This window comes from Loxodonta africana, chromosome 23, assembly GCF_030014295.1.
Source record: "Loxodonta africana isolate mLoxAfr1 chromosome 23, mLoxAfr1.hap2, whole genome shotgun sequence".
Taxonomy (NCBI): domain Eukaryota; kingdom Metazoa; phylum Chordata; class Mammalia; order Proboscidea; family Elephantidae; genus Loxodonta; species Loxodonta africana.
Window position 1 is genome coordinate 17,970,379 of NC_087364.1, and position 20,392 is coordinate 17,990,770.

General features: G+C 41.5%; 1 protein-coding gene across 2 annotated transcripts in view; it reads right to left on the bottom strand.

Annotated features, from left to right (window-relative positions):
* The window catches only part of MTUS2 (microtubule associated scaffold protein 2), a 711,801-nt gene that overhangs the window by 93,272 nt on the left and 598,137 nt on the right, over positions 1 to 20,392 (bottom strand). The window contains exon 1 of one of the 2 annotated variants that reach the window (XM_064275290.1): positions 4,346 to 4,695. The exons of the other annotated variant lie outside the window; for it this stretch is intronic. Coding sequence (XP_064131360.1) covers positions 4,346 to 4,399 — 54 coding nt within the window. The 5' untranslated portion in view covers positions 4,400 to 4,695. Of the gene's footprint in view, positions 1 to 4,345; positions 4,696 to 20,392 lie in introns of those variants that run through there. 2 annotated transcript variants of the gene reach the window in all.

Genomic DNA, 20,392 nt, shown 5'->3' on the forward strand with positions numbered 1-20,392 from the left:
TCAGGTAAAAAAGGTAAATAAGATTAGTCTCTGAGATTATAATCAACATACAAAAGGTCAGGGTAGAAATATGCAAAGTCATCCCTAAAGGAACAGGAAAGTACATAAACCAGCTAGACTTGACTAAGAACTGGCCGAATCTATTAACACAGGACAAGAAAGAACAAGGGGAATAGGTCAGCAAAGAAAGCTCAGCATAGGCAGGCCCCAGGCCGCATAAACAATCACTCAGCCTTCCCAAGTGCATTTCAAGGGCAAGGAAAGACAAGACACAGAACACAACCGTCTGGCTCAGACCACATTTACATCAAGACACCTTGTGATAATCTGGCTTCTTAAGAAGCTAGACTTTTGACTCTAAAAAGAAATAGCACGTTCATCAGGCTTGTTATTGTTCCTTTGTCAGTTTTATTTTTTTATAGTTTAAAAAAAACAAACAAAACAAGTTGTCTTTCTGATTTACCAGGTCAGCATTCCTAAGAAGGATCACTTCTGGAAGGTTAAGGATAAGGGATTTCTGTATGTGCAGGGCTGATGGCTTGATCCTGGGCCATGCTGAGTCCACAGGTAGACAGATCCTTGGGGATCCATCTGGGGGTACAAATGGGATCCATCTGGGGATACCAGTGGGATCCATCTGGGGTATCAGTGGCCTTCCTGGGCCACATCTTTCTTAGACGAGCCTTTCTAGATTGCCTCTCAGCTCAAAACCCCAAAAAGACTCCCTACTTGTTATTAACCCAAGTTAAGAAACCTGGGTCTAGCTTTCACAGGCTGGAAAATATTTTTCCATCTGCTGAGATTTTTCCCTCTCATCTTTCGTCGAATTGGGCTGACACCTTTATTTATGCACTCTGTACTTTGATTCGCATTCCTTCTCTAATTTATTAAAATTCCACCCCACTGCACAGTGCGATTCATGTTCCACTGTTTTCCAAGAAGCCTTGCTCATAATTCCAGCACTGATTTCCCCTTTTCCTACATTCCAGAAACGGGTACGATCAGTCTCACGTAACTTTCCCTTAAGTATACTCCAGTCTCGGGCCAATGTCTAACTGTCCTATGTATGTTACCCTTGGACATTCTGGTGGCGTAGTGGTGAGGAGCTATGGCTGCTAACCAAAAGGTCAGCAGTTCGAATCTACCAGGTGCTCCTCGGAAACCCCATGGGGAAGTTCTACTCTGTCCTTTAGGGTCACTATGAGTTGGATTGGACTCGACAGCAATGAGTTTTAATGGGTATTTTACTGTTACCTAGCCCACTTGTAATTTTTCTGGAATAAGTGGAAACACAACCAAACCACAATAACTGGTAAACTCTGTTAGGGCAGGCTGTGTGTGTCTTTGAAGAATTCTTTGATAGTTTCCAAAATAACCAGGCACAGAGTAAATCGCAATAAAATTGTCAATAATAGGTTTTTATAAGTTGAAACAGTCAGCTTTTAAAACCCATTTGTTCATTGAACAAATTGTTATTCATTTTATACTCTAGGTAGCCTCTATAGTTTTCCCTAACAAATTACATAAAGTCAAGAGAGCGGCTTCAGATTTGTGTTTCTAGCCCCATCTCCAAAACTGATTATTTAAAATTGCCCAAACACTTCTTTAGAACATCTTTAGCTATCTGAACTACTTAAAAACAATTTTTTTTTTTTTTTTAGTTTTTTGAAGTAGTTGAAGTTTTCTATTTTGTAATGATCATATAGTTATGAAATTGAAGAACTTCTTAAGTTCTGGAGGAAATTTTTTTTTAATTATTATTTCTTAAGGTTTATTAAATAAATAAATAAATAAATAAAAATTATTTAGGCTAGGTAAATTAATAAGGAATGACTTTATCAACAATTTTATGAAGCCTCTCCCTAACCATGTTAGAGTTGATTAAGAGACTGATGAGTTTTACTCCGGGATTGAAATATATACTGCTTTCTAGAGTTTGAGTTTGGAGTAAAAACCCACAATCCTCCTAGTATACAAAGCCTGGCTTAATAAGTAACTATTGAATAAACAAATGATTTTAGCATACCGCCTACGAAGTTATCCTGAAAAGTGAGCAACTAAATAAAACAATGACTTTTCAAATTTTTAATTAATGACTTTTAACATTTTTTTTTAAAGCCCTCAATTTCCGAAAACAACATTTTTTTTAAAGCCCTCAATTTCCGAAAACAACATCTATGTAGATAACGTCTATAAAACTGCCGACGAAATACTGCTCTAAAACATAGCAAGGAAATATCAAGAACTGGGAGTGTGAACATTATGAAAAAGTTGATCAATACAGTGTAAGCATTTAAGTTTTCATCGGGAAGGAGTAATTTTGTATTAAGTTTGGAGTTTCAAAGCCAAAACATCTGAAAGATACAATCGCTGGGTTAAAGAAATCAAATAGCATTTAATTATCCCTCCAAATCTCTGAATTAAAGAGTGACACAGGGATTATTCTTATTTTCATGAACCTTATTTGGAACAAAAATGAGGAAGGATTTACTAAAAATACATTTTGTCCAACAAAAAAGGCCTGCCATATTACAGTTTCTCTAAAACTTTTGCACCAGGGTCTATGAATATGAACTTGATAATATTGTTGTAACCCCACTGACCCATTGCTGTCGAGTCTATTTGACTCACAGCAACCCCATGTGACAGAGGAGAACCGCCCCGTTGGGTTTTCTAGGCTGTAAATCTTTGTGGAAGCAGACTGCCACATCTTTCTTCTGTGGAGCGGCTAGTGGGTTCGAACCTCTGACCTTTTGGTTAGCAGCCAAGCTGTTAACCACTGAGAGCCACCAGGGCCCCTAATATTGTTGTACATGGGGCAAATCCTTCCTTCTTATTATAATTATTGTTACAAAGTTTTCTTCAGAGCCTTTTTGTGACCACTGCTCTTGGAAAACCAAAACCCATTGCTGTTGAGCCGATACCGAGTCATGGAAACTCTATAGGATAGAGTAGAACTGCCCAATAGGGTTCCCAAGGAGCGACTGGTGGATTTGAACTGCCCACCTTTTGATCCTGGGCCATGCTGAGTCCACAGGTGGACAGATTCTTGGGGATCTGGTTGGCAGTCTGAGCGTTTAAGCACTGCGCCACCAGAGCTCCATTCTTGGAAAAGGGCCTATTAATCACGGCAATGTTGGACTTGGAGGCAAGAGAGAGCAAATGTTTTCTATTTCCGTTTGTTAAAAGCACATAAAGGCGTGTATAAATATTTCAGCTCGTACTTACCATAGCAAAAGTCAAACCCATTGAAATTGTTATTTCTAGTGAAAGAAAAGTACTAAGTGACTTCTTGGGTGCCAGTGTAATTATCCTAGGTGACAGGTACCCCTACTTCAGGCCGAAGTTCATAAGCAGAGCTGATAATGAATATGTTCCCAAGTGACTGTCTTGTAATGAGTTTTATATTGTCATCATCATTTCCATCACCTGGTCACCCACTGTACCTCAAGCTATCTAGACAGCTGATGCCCATATGGGTAGAAAGGAGGCAATTTCAACTTCTTATTAAATCTCATTTCATACATTTTGAGAAACCTGAACGTGCTCAATAATAAAATATATCAGACAGATGTGAGTTCTTGGCAACATATTTCTAGTAGTGAAATTGAAAGCCTCTCTGATACCTGCCCTATACCACCAGCTCACAGACTAGGCAAATGTCAAGAGCAAAGAAAAGCTTTGTGGTGGAATTGGCGTACAATTCTCGTTCCCACTCTCTATTTTCAGTTCCCTGGCTGTGAATTTTCCTCCCAGTGAGACTTGAAACACACCCTCAGACTCTTGGCTCCGTAAGTTTCGTTTCTACGCTATTCCCTCCTATGTGACATAAGAAAGTACACAGAAAAGACCTAAGCTTTCTTTCACGGCCTTAGGAATGTCAATGACAAGAATCGATGCTGCTTTGAAAAAATAGTGGTAAACTTTCAAAGTTAGCCCTTGGCAAAGAGAAATCCGTCTAGCTAATCTAAATCCCCCCACCGGACCACCTTAGGTTTTGCACGTCCATGAAAATGCATTCAAAATCTCCCCAGGGTTGGGTAGTTTGGATTTTCAAGATGTTTTTGCAGAGCCCGACTATTTCAGGAAAATGCAACAGTTCCATCTGAGCCTGCAGGAACAGAGAATTATGTAAGGCACTGCAGAGTATGTGAGAGCAAGTGTTTCTCTGAGCACCACTCAGGATTCAGCACACTGGAAGCCAGGAAGGGAGCCTCCTTCTCCCCAACAAAGCGCACAGGCATGCTAAGGAGAACGAAGGGTGGTGGGCTGCCGGCTCCAGGCTTTATCTCTGCCCTTTCAAAGGGGGAGGGGGGAAACAAGAAGGAGACAGAAGGCAAAGTACCGTCTTGTCCAGGCACTGAAGGCAGTTATAAGGCTTGCAGCAGCAATGGCCCATCCCGGCAGGCTGGCTGGAAAGGGGACTCCTGTATTCAACGTGTCAGCGGGTAATTCCTAAGCCGAGGGATGACACACGCGAAAGGGGCGAGCCTCTGGGAGCTGTCACAACTTCCATGTGGCCCCCTCCGCTACCTTATTTCTCCTAATAACTTCGGGAATTCAGGAGCCCGAGGAAGGAGAGGAGGAGCCCGGGCTCGCCAGCGTTAGGATCCTACTGCGGGAGGAGGGGAGGGAGCAAGGAAGGGAGGGGACAGGCAGGAGGGAGGGTCACTTTGCCACTGGAATCCTCAGTGAGGCAAATCAATAGTCGCAGAATAACGGAGCGTTTACCAATTCCGGCTTCCTAAGAGGCCGGCCAGCCTGCCCCTGGCGGCCGCTCCCTCCTCTCCTTGGTGGATCTGCCTCTCCGCACACAACAGACACGCCTGGAGAAGGGATGGGAACACAAAAGACCATCCTCGGGCGCAAAGGGAGACTTGAAAGAAAGGGCAGGGGGGCTGAGAAGGACCTGGCTCCGCTCAAATACTGGGCTGCTATTTTTCTGATAGGTAAACAGATCTGCAAATGTGAGGTAGTTGCTTGATCTCGCCCAAAACTGAACGCCCCCTGCCAGGATATTGGTTAGCCTGCTCCCACTGCTATGGGCTCATTTTTGAATTTGTGTGCCGTGAACAAAATTTGCCTTCTTTGATGAAATCTTTATATTTGAGCTGGAATTGTGAAATTGATTGCCTAGGCTGACATACACAAGCCATTCAAGCGGATGAAATGATGAAGATGGGGGTGGGTGGGGTTGGGGGCAGATATTATTTCTCCTAGGCATAAAAGCCTTAAAGGACTTGATCTTTCTCAGCAATTGGCTATCTTTCAAATTGTTAAAAATCAAAATGGGAGAAGGGTGGGGGTGGGAGGGGGCAAAAGTCTCCTTTGAAAAGAGACCTGGTATTTAAAAAGATATCCTCATAACCTTGAAAGCAAAAAAATACAAATATACACAAGATTAACCTTTCTATGTCCTGGTATCTCAGAGGAGAAATTCTGAAATTTATCATCCACAGACATATAAAATTACATTTTTGGGCACTAAATTTGCCTCATTATACAAGCAAACCAAATAGCCCACTGCCCTCGAGTCAATTCCAACTCATAGCAAACAGTAGTTGTTAAAATAAGGCGATTTTTATGAACTTCCTGAGATTTTCCAAGTATTTTAATAAAGTAGCACAGGCTATTCGGATTTGCTCATAGAAAGCAGGGGAATATTTTGTGATTGCATAATGACAGGTTGGAATGTTTGCCCTAAACTTGAAAGAACAGGTTCATACCTTTCTTTAAAGCTAATAGGTGTATATATAATATATATATATATAAACCCATTGCCATGACCTGTTGGTTCACAGCCTTAGCGCTTAACCACTATACTATCAGGGTTTCCCTAACAGGTATAGGCAGGTAAATTAGTACAGTCTTTCAGGAAGGCAATTTGGCTGTACCTATCAAAATTTTGGAAACCCTGGTGGCATAGTGGTTAAGTGCTACAGCTGCTAACCAAGAGGTCAGCAGTTCGAATCTGCCAGGCGCTCCTTGGAAACTCTATGGGGCAGTTCTACTCTGTCCTATAGGGTCGCTATGAGTCAGAATCGACTTGATGGCACTGGGTTTGGGTTTTTGGTTTCATCAAAATTTTAAGGAAACTGTGGTGGCGTAGTGGTTAAGTGCTACAGCTGCTAACCAAGACATTGGCAGTTCAGATCCACCAGGTGCTCCCTGGAAACTCTGTGGGGCAGTTCTACTCTCTCCTATAGGGTTGCTATGAGTCAAAATTGACTTGACGGCAGTGGGTGGGTTTATCAAAATTTTAAATGTACATATCCTTTGATCCAACACTCCCACTTCTATTCAATATTCATGCTGAGCAAATAACCTGAGAAGTTGGACTATATGGAGAAGAATGTGGCAGCAGGTTTGGAGGAAGACTCATTAAGGACCTGCATTATGCAGATGACACAACCTTGCTTGCAGAAAGTGAAGAGGACTTGAAGCACTTACTGGTGAAGATCAAAGACCACAGCCTTCAGTATGTATTACACCTCAACATAAAGAAAACAAAAAAATCCTCACAACTGGACTGATAAGCAACATTATGATAAACAGGGAAAGGATCCAAGTTGACAAGGATTTCATTTTACTTGGATCCACAATCAATGCCCATGGAAGCAGCAGTCAAGAAATCAAACAACGTATCACATTGGGCAAATCTGCTGCAAAAGACCTCTTTAAAGTGTTGAAAAGCAAAGACGTTGCTTTAAGGACTAAGGTGCGCCTGACCCAAAACCAAACCAAACCAAACCCAGTGCCATCGAGTCGATTCTGACTCATACCAACCCTATAGAACAGAGTAGAACTGCCCCATAGAGTTTCCAAGGAGCACCTGGCAAATTCAAACTGCCTACCCTTTGGTTAGCAGCAGTAGCACTTAACCCCTAGGCCACCAGAGTTTTCTGCCTGACCCAAGCCATGGTATTTTCAATCGCCTCATATGCATGTGAAAGCTGGAAAAGTTCGAATGAATAAGGACAACTGAAAAAGAATTGATGCCTTTGAATTATGGTGTTGGCAAAGAATACTGAATCTACCATGGACTGCAGAAGAATGAACAAGTCTGTGTTGGGAGAAGTACTGCCAGAAAGCTCCTTAGAAGCGAGGATGGTGAGACTTTGTCTCACATACTTTGGAGAAAGACATCACGCTTGGTAAAGTAGAGGGTTAGAGAAAAAGACAAGACATGGATTGACACAGTGGCTGTAACAATGAGCTCAAACATAGCAACAATTGTGAAAATGGCGCAGGGCCAGGCAGTGTTTTGTTCTGTTGCGCGCAGGGTTGCTATGAGTTGGAACTGATTTGACAGCACTTAACAAGTATATATAAAATACATAACTATACGTATTTCTAAATATATGTTAGATATACTGTATTATATATACTAAATATTTTCTAATACATATAATTAATCTCTAACATGTATATAATCGGGGCCCTGGTGGCACAGTGGCTAAAAGCTCAGTCTGCTAATTAAAAGGTCGGCAGTTCGAATCCACCAGCTGCTCCTTGGAAATCGTATGGGACAGCTCTACTCTGTCCAATAGGGTCACTTTAAGTCTGAATATAGACTCGACAGCAATGGGTATATATATATAATTATATATGTATTAGTGATATAATATGTATTATATATAATTTATATTATATAGTATATATATCTAGAAATATATATGCCAAAAACCAAACCCAGTGCCATCAAGTCAATTCTGACTCATAGCAACCCTATAGGACAGAGTAGAGCTGCCTCATAGGGTTTCCAAGGCTGTAGTCTTTACTGCAGCAGATTGCTACATCTTTCTCCCGAGGAGTGGCTGGTGGGTTCTAACCAAGCGCTTAACCACTGCGCCACCAGGGACCCTTTGAACTCCATAAAAGTTACAGCTTAGAAAATCCTATGGGGCAGTTCTACTCTGTCACGTGGGGTCATTATGAGTCAGAATTGATTCCACAGCACCCAACAATAACAACAAATATATATGGAGCCCTGGTGAGGCAGTGGTTCAAAGCTTGGCTGCTAACCAAAAGTTTGGCAGTATGAATACACCAGCTACTCCTTGGAAACCCTATGAGGCAGTTCTACTCTGTCCCATAGGGTCGCTATGAGTCGGAATTGACTCAATGGCAATGGCTCTCTACACCAACCAAAACCAACCCATTGCTGTTGAGTGGCATAATCCTGGTGGATTTGAACTTTGGACTTTTTGGTTAGCAGCCACAGCACTTAACCACTATGCCGCCAGGGTTTCCCTCTTGTGACGCGCCATAGTGGTATAGCGGTTAGTACTCTCTATATATACAACAGCAAAAAGTAAGCGAGCCCTGGGCCTGGGTTCTGCAGGGCCATGGAGAAACAGAACTGCCTTCCTCTCAGACAGACTTGCCCACCTTGGCAGCCAGCTTGGGAATCTCTTGGGCAGACCTCTCAGAGGAAGAAAAGCTCACAGAACTTTGAGCTTGAACCTGTTTCTTGGATTTTTGAAACCTTGAGAGAAAACCTTTATGTTGCAGAAGTGGTGACTTGCGCTCACCTTGAGGCAGACTGTCCTGCACACTAAGGCTCTGATTAAGCACGGACAGAGCAAAGCCCCTATTGTAGAAGGGACCAGTGGGAGTGGGGATGCTCCAAGAAGCTCAACTTCTCCCCGTAATAATGTAAAGGGTGCTTTCTTTGGGCAGGACTGTCTTTCTGCAGATAGTTCGCCTTAGGCAACTGTTTCTTTCTAAATTAGAATTTCGATTACACTGTACTTGAAAATTACTGGTTGTTCTTGGGAGATGTCTGAGAATGCTGGCTCAAATGGTTGCCTACAGGAGATTAGGGATGAGACTGGGGAGGCGACACAGAGAAAGATAAGGTGTAGCTTCTCTTCTGGTGCACAGAGGGCATTAAAGGGCAGGAGACTGGGCTTGGCACAGTCCAGCCTAAACAGCACTGCTGCAGTTGACACGGGGTATGATCTTCGTGCAAATGACCTAGAATTTGAAAATTATACCAGTGTCCTAAAATTGCCTTGCTTGTTTTCTTTAAATAAGGAATAAATGCAAAGAACTTTCATACACCCGTTTCCAGTTTCAGTGTTTATCAAGATTTTGGCACACTTGTTTCATCTATCCCTTCTTTTCTTCCTTTCCCTTTCCTTCTTTCTTTCTTTTTGGGAGTCCCTGGGTGGTGTAAATGGTTAATGTGTTTGGCTGCTAACCGAAAGGCTGGAGGTTCAAGCTCGCCCAGAGCACCTCGGAAGAAAGGCCTGATGAAAAATCAGCCACTGAAAACCGTATGGAGCACAGTTCTAATCTGACAGACATGCGGTCTCCATGAGCTGGAGTTGACTCGTTGGTCAGTGGTACTGGTTTTTATCCCTTTTTTACTTTTTAAAAATATACCCATAACCCAGATTCAGCAATTACCAAGATTTTGTCACCTTGTCTTCACTTGTCCCTTTTCTCTTTCGCTCTTTTTTTCTTTGTTAAAGTATTTTAAAGCAAAGCCTTATATACTTTAGAATGAGTTGCTATGAATTATGGAAAATATCGTACATAACCACAATGCCATTCACACACCAAAGAAAACTGACAGCATTTCCTTGGCATCTAATACCTAGTCTATAACCAAATTTTCTTGGTCTCTCCAAAAACAAAAAAACAAAACCAGAAAACCTGTGAGTTGGTTTGTTTGAAGCAGGATCTCAACCAGGCCCACATATTATACTAAGTCTTTTATCTACAATGGTCCCCACTCCTCCCCCTCTCCTTTCCCCCCATGCCCCCAAGTCATTGACTTGCTCAGAAACTGGGTCAGCTGTCCTGTGGAATGTCCCACATTCTGGATTTTCCTGGTTATTTCCTTCTAATGTCACCTCAACTGCTCCTGTTGTTGTTGCTCTTGTTAGCTGCCATGGAGTCTGCCCCTGACTCACGGCGGCCTCATGGATCGAACCGTTGTGACCCATAGGGTTTCCACTGGCTGTTATTTGGAAATAGATCTCCAGGCCTTTCTTCCTAGTCTGGTTTAGCCTGGAAGCTCCGCTGAAACCTGTTCAGCGTCATTGCAACACGCAAGCCTCCACTGACAGACGGGTGGTGGCTGCATTGGTTGGGAATGAAACCCAGGTCTCCCACATGGAAGACAAGAATTCTACCACTGAACAACACTGCCCTCTCCCTTGTTCCTGCAGCCCTGCAAATAAAATTTAGTTCTCCAGGCTGAATTAGATTCACATCTAATTTCTTTGGGCAGCAGTACCTCACTTGCGGGCCTCATTGCATCCCACCAGGAAGCCCATCAACTCCAGGTGTCCCAGTCTTAGTGCAGCTGTCACAGAACGGGGTACAAGGGCCTCCTCTCCTCCACTGTAAAGCTCCCCATCAACCTTCCATCTCATGGTTTCGCCTGTTAATCATTATCACCTGACTCATCAGAGTTGCAACATGATTTTTTTTGCATCTATTTGTTGCAATTTTTATATTATGGTAAAAAAAAAAAAAGACTTTTCTTTATCAACTGGGGTGATTTCAATTCCCTGCAATACATTTTGTGCAGACAAGGCAAGATAAATGCTTGGTTCTTTCCTTTTAAGTGCTGATATGCTAAATAAAGACTCGGTGCTGTTTTTATTAAATTTTTTTTTTTTTGGCTTCCTCTCACTTCTTTTCAAAACATTATTTTAAGCTCATTAAAAAATATATAGAATGTGTTTTAATCAATTGCGCTTATCATTCCTTAAAAAAAAAAAAAAAACTACTGCCATCGAGTCATTCCGACTCAGCAACACTACAGGACAGAATAGAACTGCCCCATAGGGTTCTGAAGGAGTGCCTGGTAGATTTGAACTCCCAACCTTTTGGTTAGCAGCCATAGCTCTTAATCACTATGTCACCAGGGTTTATTATTCCTTTTAGATGCTCAATGTATGCCATCTTTAATCAATGGGAAGGAGCCCTGGTGGCACAATGGTTAAGTGCTTGGCTGCTAACCAAAAAGTTGGTGGTTCAAACCCACCCAGTGGCTCTACAGAGAGACCTAGAGATCTGCTCCCATAAAGATTACAGTCTAGAAAACCCTATGGGACAGTTCTACTGTGTCACGTGGGGTTGCAGTGAGCTGAACTGACTCAACAGCACCTAACTAACTAACCTGGCCATTGGGCGCTCCTTTTGTTGGCTCCTGTGTCTTTGTTTTTTAATTGCTATAAAAAAATAGAGAATAAAACATTTGTAAATTTGACATTTTCCATGTGTGCAATTCAGTATCTCTTCAGAGAAAGCTTTACTAATGCTCTGTGTTTTGGAGAAAGATGCCAGGCCCTGGGCTTAGGGCTTGCATGTAGTAAGTGAAATTAGCACTACTGTTATGTCCATTTTATAGATAAGAAAACTGAGGCTCAGCAATTACATAACCTGTTAGGGATGCAAAAAGTTAGGAAGTGATAGAGCGGGGACTTGAACTCAGGTCTGATGCTAAAGCTATGTCCCTAACCACTGTGTTTATTAATTGCATTGTAATCACTGAGCCTTTTATCTTCAAGGCTAGCAAAATTGTTGTTTGTTGTTGGGTGCCTTGTGTTGATTCCAACTCATAGGGATCCCATGTGACAGAGTAGAACTGAGTTCCCTAGGGTTTTCTTGGCTATAATCTTCAGGGAAGCAGATGGCTAGGTCTTTCTCCGGTGGAGCCATTGGGTGAGTTCAAACCAACAATCTTTTGGTTTGCGGCTGAGTGCTTAATTGCTGTGCCACCAGGGCTCCTAGCATAATTGTAAGTTTGTGTTGTAACCTGGATAAGGTATCTCAGCACATGAAAAATGTAAAAGGGAATTCAAACATATTTATGGCATTGCCCTGCATTTCACAGCTTGGAGCTTGATCTACTTCAGTGGTTTTTTTTTTTTTTTTTTTAAGAATACTTACAAACAAATGTACAATAACTTTAAACTGATGTAGTAGAAACCATGTACATAAGTCAGTGTTCAAATGTTCAATTTTATTATTTATGTTTCCTTGTCTTTCTTAAAGAAGCCTTGGTGTCAAGTGGTTAAAAGCTTGGCTGCTAACCAAAAGGTCAATGGTTAAAACCCACCAGCTGCTCTGTGGGAGAAAGAACTGGTGCTCTATGGGGCACATCTCCTCTGTCCTATAGTGTCACTATGAGCAGGAATTGACTAGACAGCAATAGGTGTCCTTCTTAAACCTGCATTCCAGTCCTCCCCTCTCCCACCCTCTCTGTCACCCCTGGGCAGACTCAGTTTCCTCCTGTCAACCTTGATCCCCAAATCCTGGTCAGCATCCCTCATCTTCTCCAGGGCCTCTACCCGATCTGCCCATCTGGAGTTCGTTTTCTCCTCCTCTGGGATTGCATGTCCTTCTATAAGCTTGCTCTTGCCTGTGACATCCAGGTTTAAACGTAGTAATAATTGCTTACATATGGGGCCTCCCTGCTGGGCCCTTGTTATGGATTGAATTGTGTCCCCCCAAAACATTTTGTAAATCCTAACCCCTATAAGAGCTCGGCTGTTAACCAAAAGGTCGGCAGTTTGAATCCACCAGCTGCTCCCTAGAAACCCTATGGGACAGTTCTACTCTGTCCTATAGTGTCGTTACGAGTCGGAAACAACTTGAGGGCAATGGGTTGTGGCTAAACGAGTGGTAAAAAGCCTTGGGATGCAGTAATCAAGCACTTGGCTGCTAATGTGTTGGTTATAATCTCATTTGGGAATGAGTTTTCTTTGTTATGTTAATGTCGGGTGTATCTTAAATCAGTCTTTTTTGAGATATCAATGAATAGATTAAGCAAGCAAGCAAAAATGGGGGAAGACAGACACCATGCCACATGAAGATTGCCAAGGAACAGACGCTCAAAAGAGAAAAGGACCTTTCTCCAGAGCAGAGAGAGAGAGAGAGCTTTGCCCTGGAGCTGGTGCCCTGAATTCCGACTTCTAACCTCTGAAACTGTGAGAAAATAAATTTCTGTTTGTTAAAGCCACCCACTTGTGGCATTTTGGCTACAGCAGCACTGGATAACTAAGACAGCCCCCTTGCTGGGCCTTACGTTCACACCCGCAACACAGGCAGTCCAAACCAAACCAAAACCAAACCAGTGCCGTCGAGTTCATTCCGACTCATAGCGACCCTATAGGACAGAGTAGAACTGCCCCACAGAGAACACAGGCAGTAAGCCTTGAGAACAGGTCTCAGGAACATTTCTGAAGGGACAGGGCATGGGACCTCGGCGGAGCTGAGCTAACTGCAGGTAGCACCTCCACAGAGGCATCCTGGCATTTCACGCAGCTTGTGAGCTACGGTGCCATTTGCAGGTCGACGGGAGAAAACTTGTATCAGTGTCTCACTATCGATTCCAAAAGAAAACCATGAAAAGCCATCATGAGAGAGCCTCTTACAGACTGTCAAGGCAACCATCTGTTTATTTTGGATACACCGTCCATACCCCTCCTTTTTCCATGCATCTGAAATATGAGCTTGAGCCCTAGCGCTGCCTTTCCGCAAAGGCGTTCGCCAGGAAAATACGCGTAGCTCTCGCTAAACACAACCCATCCAGAGACTGTAACAAGGTGGGGATGGGCTGGAAAAAGAAAATAAAAGACGTACATCTTTAAACTGGAAGTGATTGATGCTTGCCTTCATCTGCATACAGACACCTCTGAAAATTAAGGGGGAAAAAGGAGAAATGAATGGCATCTGTGCTTTTCTGTTCTTAGATACTTTTAAAAAGAACTATAAAACTGTCACTTAGATATAATACCCAAGTAGGAAAGCCCGCCAACTTATGTAGAACAATCCCTTCTTTCCCTAGTCTGTTGTACTTTGACATCTTTTTTTTTCTTCTTCTTCTTTCAAATCTGTGACTAAGGTGATTAGAGTCCTGGTGGCACAGTGGTTAAGAGCTTGGCTGCTAACCAAAAGGTCAGCAGTTTGAATCCACCAGCCGCTCCCTGGAAACCCTATGGGGCAGTTCTACTGTGTTCTCTAGGGTTGCTATGAATGGGAATTGACTCCACAGCAAAAGGTGGATTGGGTTTTAAGGTTCTCAACCTTAAGAAGAGTTGACCACTCTCAAAAGGGACATGCAATTCAAAATGGCCCTTACTAGCTAATAGGGAGCCCTGGGGGCTCAATGGTTAAAAGCTCAGCTGCTAACCAAAAGGCTGGCGGTTTAAACTCACCTAGTGGCTCTGTGAGAGAAAGACCTGGCGATCTTCACCTGTAAAGATTAACCAAAAAACCCAAACCCACTGCTGTTGAGTCAATTCTGACTCATAAGCGGCAGTCTACTCTGTCCTACAGGGGCACTATGAGTCAGAATACTCTGTCCTACGGGGCACTATGAGTCAGAATCTACTCGATGGAACACAACAACAACAAAGCTGGACAAATAGGTTAGACAATATGAGACAATGGATGGGTAGTACCAGAAACACAGCTGGGAAAGCCGCAAAGTACATTTGGTTATGTGATACAACATTAGATGAGAAAGACCGTCACGGTGGAACATCAGCTGAATATCCAACAACAGTGCAACTACTTATTAAAGAATGAAAGCAAGAAAAAGAGCAGCTTCAACACAGAGATGAGATGGAGTTCTGTTTGAATCTCAGTTCTGTGACTTTGGGTAAGTCACTTCCTCTCTCTGAGCCACGGTTTTCATCTCTGTAAGCTGGAGATCACATCATCTACTGTATACGGTTGTGGGAAAATGGAAGTGTGTGTCTACTTCCTACCACATAACAGGTGCTCGGTGACTCTGTAAGTTACTAATTTTATAATGGAATTTGAAGTACTAAAGTATCAAATCTACTTCACATTTAATAGCACCAATGCATATACAAATAATTTTATAAACCTTTTTATTAGAGTACAGCATACATACAGAAAATTCATGGGTACAATTTCATGAGTTTTCACAGGGTGAACAAACATGTGTAGTTAGAACCCATATCAAGAAAGAGAATATCACCTGCAATGCAAACCGTCCTTTGTAACGCCTCCTAGTCAACAGCTCTCCAAAGATAAAGATCCTGAATTCCAACCATGTATGTTAATTTTGCTTGTTGATGAGAATTATCAAGTTGTTGCATGTAGGAGTCCTGGTGGCACAGTGGTTAAGAGCTTGGCTGCTAACCAAAAGTTAGCAGATCGAATCCAGCAGGTGCTCCTTGTAAGCCCCATGGGGCAGTTCTTCCCTATCCTTTAGGGTCGCTGAGTCAGAATCGACCTGACAGCAATGGATTTGTCTTTTTTTTTTTTTTTTATTAACTTTTATTAAGCTTCAAGTGAACATTTACAAATCCAATCAGTCTGTCACATATAAGTTTACATACATCTTACTCCATACTCCCACTTGCTCTCCCCCTATTGAGTCAGCCCTTTCAGTCTCTCCCTTCGTGACAATTTTGCCAGCTTCCCTCTCTCTATCCTCCCATCCCCCTCCAGACAAGAGTTGCCAACACACTCTCAAGTGACCACCTGATATAATTAGCTCACTCTTCATCAGCATCTCTCTCCCACCCGCTGACCAGTCCCTTTCATGTCTGATGAGTTGTCTTCGGGGATGGTTCCCGTCCTGTGCCAACAGAAGGTCTGGGGAGCATGGCCGCCGGGATTCCTCTAGTCTCAGTCAGACCATTAAGTATGGTCTTTTTAAGAGAATTTGGGGTCTGCATCCCACTGATCTCCCGCTCCCTCAGGAGTTCTCTGTTGTGCTCCCTGTCAGGGCAGTCATCGATTGTGGCCGGGCACCAACTAGTTCTTCTGGTCTCAGGATGATGTAGATCTCTGGTTCATGTGGCCCTTTCTGTCTCTTGGGCTCTTAGTTGTCGTGTGACCTTGGTGTTCTTCATTTTCCTTTGCTCCAGGTGGGTTGAGACCAATTGATGCATCTTAGATGGCTGCTTGTTAGCATTTAAGACCCCAGACACCACATTTCCAAGTGGGATGCAGAATGTTTTCATACTAGAATTATTTTGCCAATTGACTTAGAAGTCCCCGCAAACCATGTTCCCCAGACCCCTGCCCCTGCTCCGCTGACCTTTGAAGCATTCATTTTATCCCGGAAACTTCTTTGGTTTTGGTCCAGTCCAATTGAGCTGACCTTCCATGTATTGAGTGTTGTCTTTCCCTTCACCCAAAGCAGTTCTTATCTACTGATTGATCAATAAAAAACCCTCTCCCTCCCTCCCTCCCTCCCTCCCCCCTTCGTAACCACAAAAGTATGTGTTTTTCTCAGTTTTTACTATTCCTCAAGATCTTATAATAATGGTCTTATACAATATTTGTCCTTTTGCCTCTGACTAATTTCACTCAGCATAATGCCTTCCAGGTTCCTCCATGTTATGAAAAGTTTCACAGATTCGTCACTGTTCTTTATCGATGCGTAGTATTCCATTGTGTGAATATACCACAATTTATTTACCCATTCATCCGTTGATGGACACCTTGGTTGCTTCCAGTTTTTTGCTATTGTAAACAGAGCTGCAATAAACATGGGTGTGCATGTATCTGTTTGTGTGAAGGCTCTTGTGTCTCTAGAGTATATTCCGAGGAGTGGGATTTCTGGGTTGTATGGTAGTTCTATTTCTAACTGTTTAAGATAACGCCAGACAGATTTCCAAAGTGGTTGTACCATTTTACATTCCCACCAGCAGTGTATAAGAGTTCCAATCTCTCCGCAGCCTCTCCAACATTTATTATTTTGCCCTTTTTGCATTAATGCCAGCATTGTTGGTGTGAGATGGAATCTCATCATAGTTTTAATTTGCATTTCTCTAATGGCTAATGATCGAGAGCATTTTCTCATGTATCTGTTGGCTGCCTGAATATCTTCTTTAGTGAAATGTGTGTTCATATCCTTTGCCCACTTCTTGATTGGGTTGTTTGTCTTTTTCTGGTTGAGTTTTGACAGAATCATGTAGATTTTAGAGATCAGGCGCTGGTCGGAGATGTCATAGCTGAAAATTCTTTCCCAGTCTGTAGGTGGTCTTTTTACTCTTTTGGTGAAGTCTTTAGATGAGCATAGGTGTTTGATTTTTAGGAGCTCCCAGTTATGTGGTTTCTCTTCGTCATTTTTGGTAATGTTTTGTATTCTGTTTATGCCTTGTATTAGGGCTCCTAACGTTGTCCCTATTTTTTCTTCCATGATCTTTATCGTTTTAGTCTTTATGTTTAGGTCATTGATCCACTTGGAGTTAGTTTTTGTGCATGGTGTGAGGTATGGGTTCTGTTTCATTCTTTTGCAAATGGATATCCAGTTATGCCAGCACCATTTGTTAAAAAGACTATCTTTTCCCCAATTAACTGACACTGGGCCTTTGTCAAATGTCAGCTGCTCATACATGGATGGATTTATATCTGGGTTCTCAATTCTGTTCCATTGGTCTATGTGCCTCTTGTTGTACCAGTACCAGGCTGTTTTGACTACTGTGGCTGTATAATAGCTTCTGAAATCAGGTAGAGTGAGGCCTCCCACTTTCTTCTTCTTTTTCAGTAATGCTTTGCTTATCCGGGGCTTCTTTCCCTTCCATATGAAATTGGTGATTTGTTTCTCTATCCCCTTAAAATATGACATTGGAATTTGGATCGGAAGTGCATTATATGTATAGACGGCTTTTGGTAGAATAGACATTTTTACTATGTTAAGTCTTCCTATCCATGAGCAAGGTATGTTTTTCCACTTAAGTAGGTCCTTTTGAATTTCTTGTAGTAGAGCTTTGTAGTTTTCTTTGTATAGGTCTTTTACATCCTTGGTAAGATTTATTCCTAAGTATTTTATCTTCTTGGGGGCTACTGTGAATGGTATTGATTTGGTTATTTCCTCTTCGGTGTTCTTTTTGTTGATGTAGAGGAATCCAAGGGATTTTTGTATGTTTATTTTATAACCTGAGACTCTGCCAAACTCTTTCAGTAGTTTTCTGGAGGATTCCTTAGGGTTTTCTGTGTATAAGATCATGTCATCTGCAAATAGTGATAACTTTACTTCCTCCTTGCCAATCCGGATACCCTTTATTTCTTTGTCTAGCCTAATTGCCCTGGCTAGGACTTCCAGTACGATGTTGAATAAGAGCGGTGATAAAGGGCGTCCTTGTCTGGTTCCCGTTCTCAAGGGAAATGCTTTCAGGTTCTCTCCATTTAGAGTGATATTGGCTGTTGGCTTTGCATAGATGCCCTTTATTATGTTGAGGAATTTTCCTTCAATTCCTATTTTGGTAAGAGTTTTTATCATAAATGGGTGTTGGACTTTGTCAAATGCCTTTTCTGCATCAATTGATAAGATCATGTGGTTTTTATCTTTTGTTTTATTTATGTGATGGATTACATTAATGTTTTTTCTGATATTAAACCAGCCTTGCATACCTGGTAGAAATCCCACTTGATTATGGTGAATTATTTTTTTGATGTGTTGTTGGATTCTATTGGCTAGAATTTTGTTGAGGATTTTTGCATCTATGTTCATGAGGGATATAGGTCTATAATTTTCTTTTTTTGTAATGTCTTTACCTGGTTTTGGTATCAGGGAGATGGTGGCTTCATAGAATGAGTTGGGTAGTATTCCGTCATTTTCTATGCTTTGAAATACCTTCAGTAGTAGTGGTGTTAACTCTTCTCTGAAAGTTTGGTAGAACTCTGCAATGAAGCCGTCCGGGCCAGGGCTTTTTTTTTGTTGGAAGTTTTTTGATTACCGTTTCAATCTCTTTTTTTGTTATGGGTCTATTTAGTTGTTCTACTTCTGAATGTGTTAGTTTAGGTAGGTAGTGTTTTTCCAAGAATTCATCCATTTCTTCTAGGTTTTCAAATTTGTTAGAGTACAATTTTTCGTAGTAATCTGAAATGATTCTTTTAATTTCATTTGGGTCTGTTGTGATGTGGTCCTTCTCGTTTCTTATTCGGGTTATTTGTTTCCTTTCCCGTATTTCTGTAGTCAGTCTAGCCAATGGTTCATCAATTTTGTTAATTTTTTCGAAGAACCAGCTTTGGCTTTGTTAATTCTTTCAATTGTTTTTCTGTTCTCTAATTCATTTAGTTCAGCTCTAATTTTTATTATTTGTTTTCTTCTGGTGCCTGATGGGTTCTTTTGTTGCTCACTTTCTATTTGTTCATGTTGTAGGGACAGTTCTCTGCTTTTGGCTCTTTCTCCTTTTTGTATGTGTGCATTTATCGATATAAATTGGCCTCTGAGCACTGCTTTTGCTGTGTCCCAGAGGTTTTGATAGGAAGTATTTTCATTCTCGTTGCATTCTATGAATTTTCTTATTCCCTCCTTGATGTCTTCTATAACCCAGTCTTTTTTCAGGAGGGTATTGTTCATTTTCCAAGTATTTGATTTCTTTTCCCTAGTTTTTCTGTTATTGATTTCTAGTTTTATTGCCTTGTGGTCTGAGAAGATGCTTTGTAATATTTCGATGTTTTGGATTCTGCAAAGGTTTGTTTTATGACCTAATATGTGGTCTATTCTAGAGAATGTTCCATGTGCACTAGAAAAAAAAGTATACTTTGCAGCAGTTGGGTGGAGAGTTCTGTATAAGACAATGAGGTCAAGTTGGTTGATTGTTGTAAGTAGGTCTTCCGTGTCTCTATTGAGCTTCTTACTGGATGTCCTGTCCTCCGAAAGTGGTGTGTTGAAGTCTCCTAGTATAATTGTGGAGATGTCTATGTCACTTTTCAGTTCTGTTAAAATTTGATTTATGTATCTTGCAGCCCTGTCACTGGGTGCATAAAGATTTAATATGGTTATGTCTTCCTGATCAATTGTCCCTTTTATCATTATATAGTGTCCTTCTTTATCCTTTGTGGTGGATTTAAGTCTAAAGTCTATTTTGTCATAAATTAATATGGCTACTCCTCTTCTTTTTTGCTTATTGTTTGCTTGATATATTTTTTTCCATCCTTTGAGTTTTAGTTTGTTTGTGTCTCTAAGTCTAAGGTGTGTCTCTTGTAAGCAGCATATAGATGGATCGTGTTTCTTTATCCAGTCCGTGACTCTCTGTCTCTTTATTGGTGCATTTAGTCCATTTACATTCAGCGTAATTATAGATAAATAAGTTTTTAGTGTTGTCATTTTGATGCCTTTTCATGTGTGTTGTTGGCAATTTCATTTTTCCACATACTTTTTTGTGCTGAGACGTTTTTCTTAGTAAATTGTGAGATCCTCATTTTCATAGTTTTTGACTTTATGTTAGTTGAGTCGTTACATTTTTCTTGGCTTTTATCTTGAGTTATGGAGTTGTCATACCTTTTTGTGGTTACCTTATTATTTACCCCTATTTTTCTAAGTAAAAACCTAACTTGTATTGTTCTATATCGCCTTGTATCACTCTTCATATGGCAGTTCAATGCCTCCTGTATTTAGTCCCTCTTTTTGATTATTGTGATCTTTTACCTA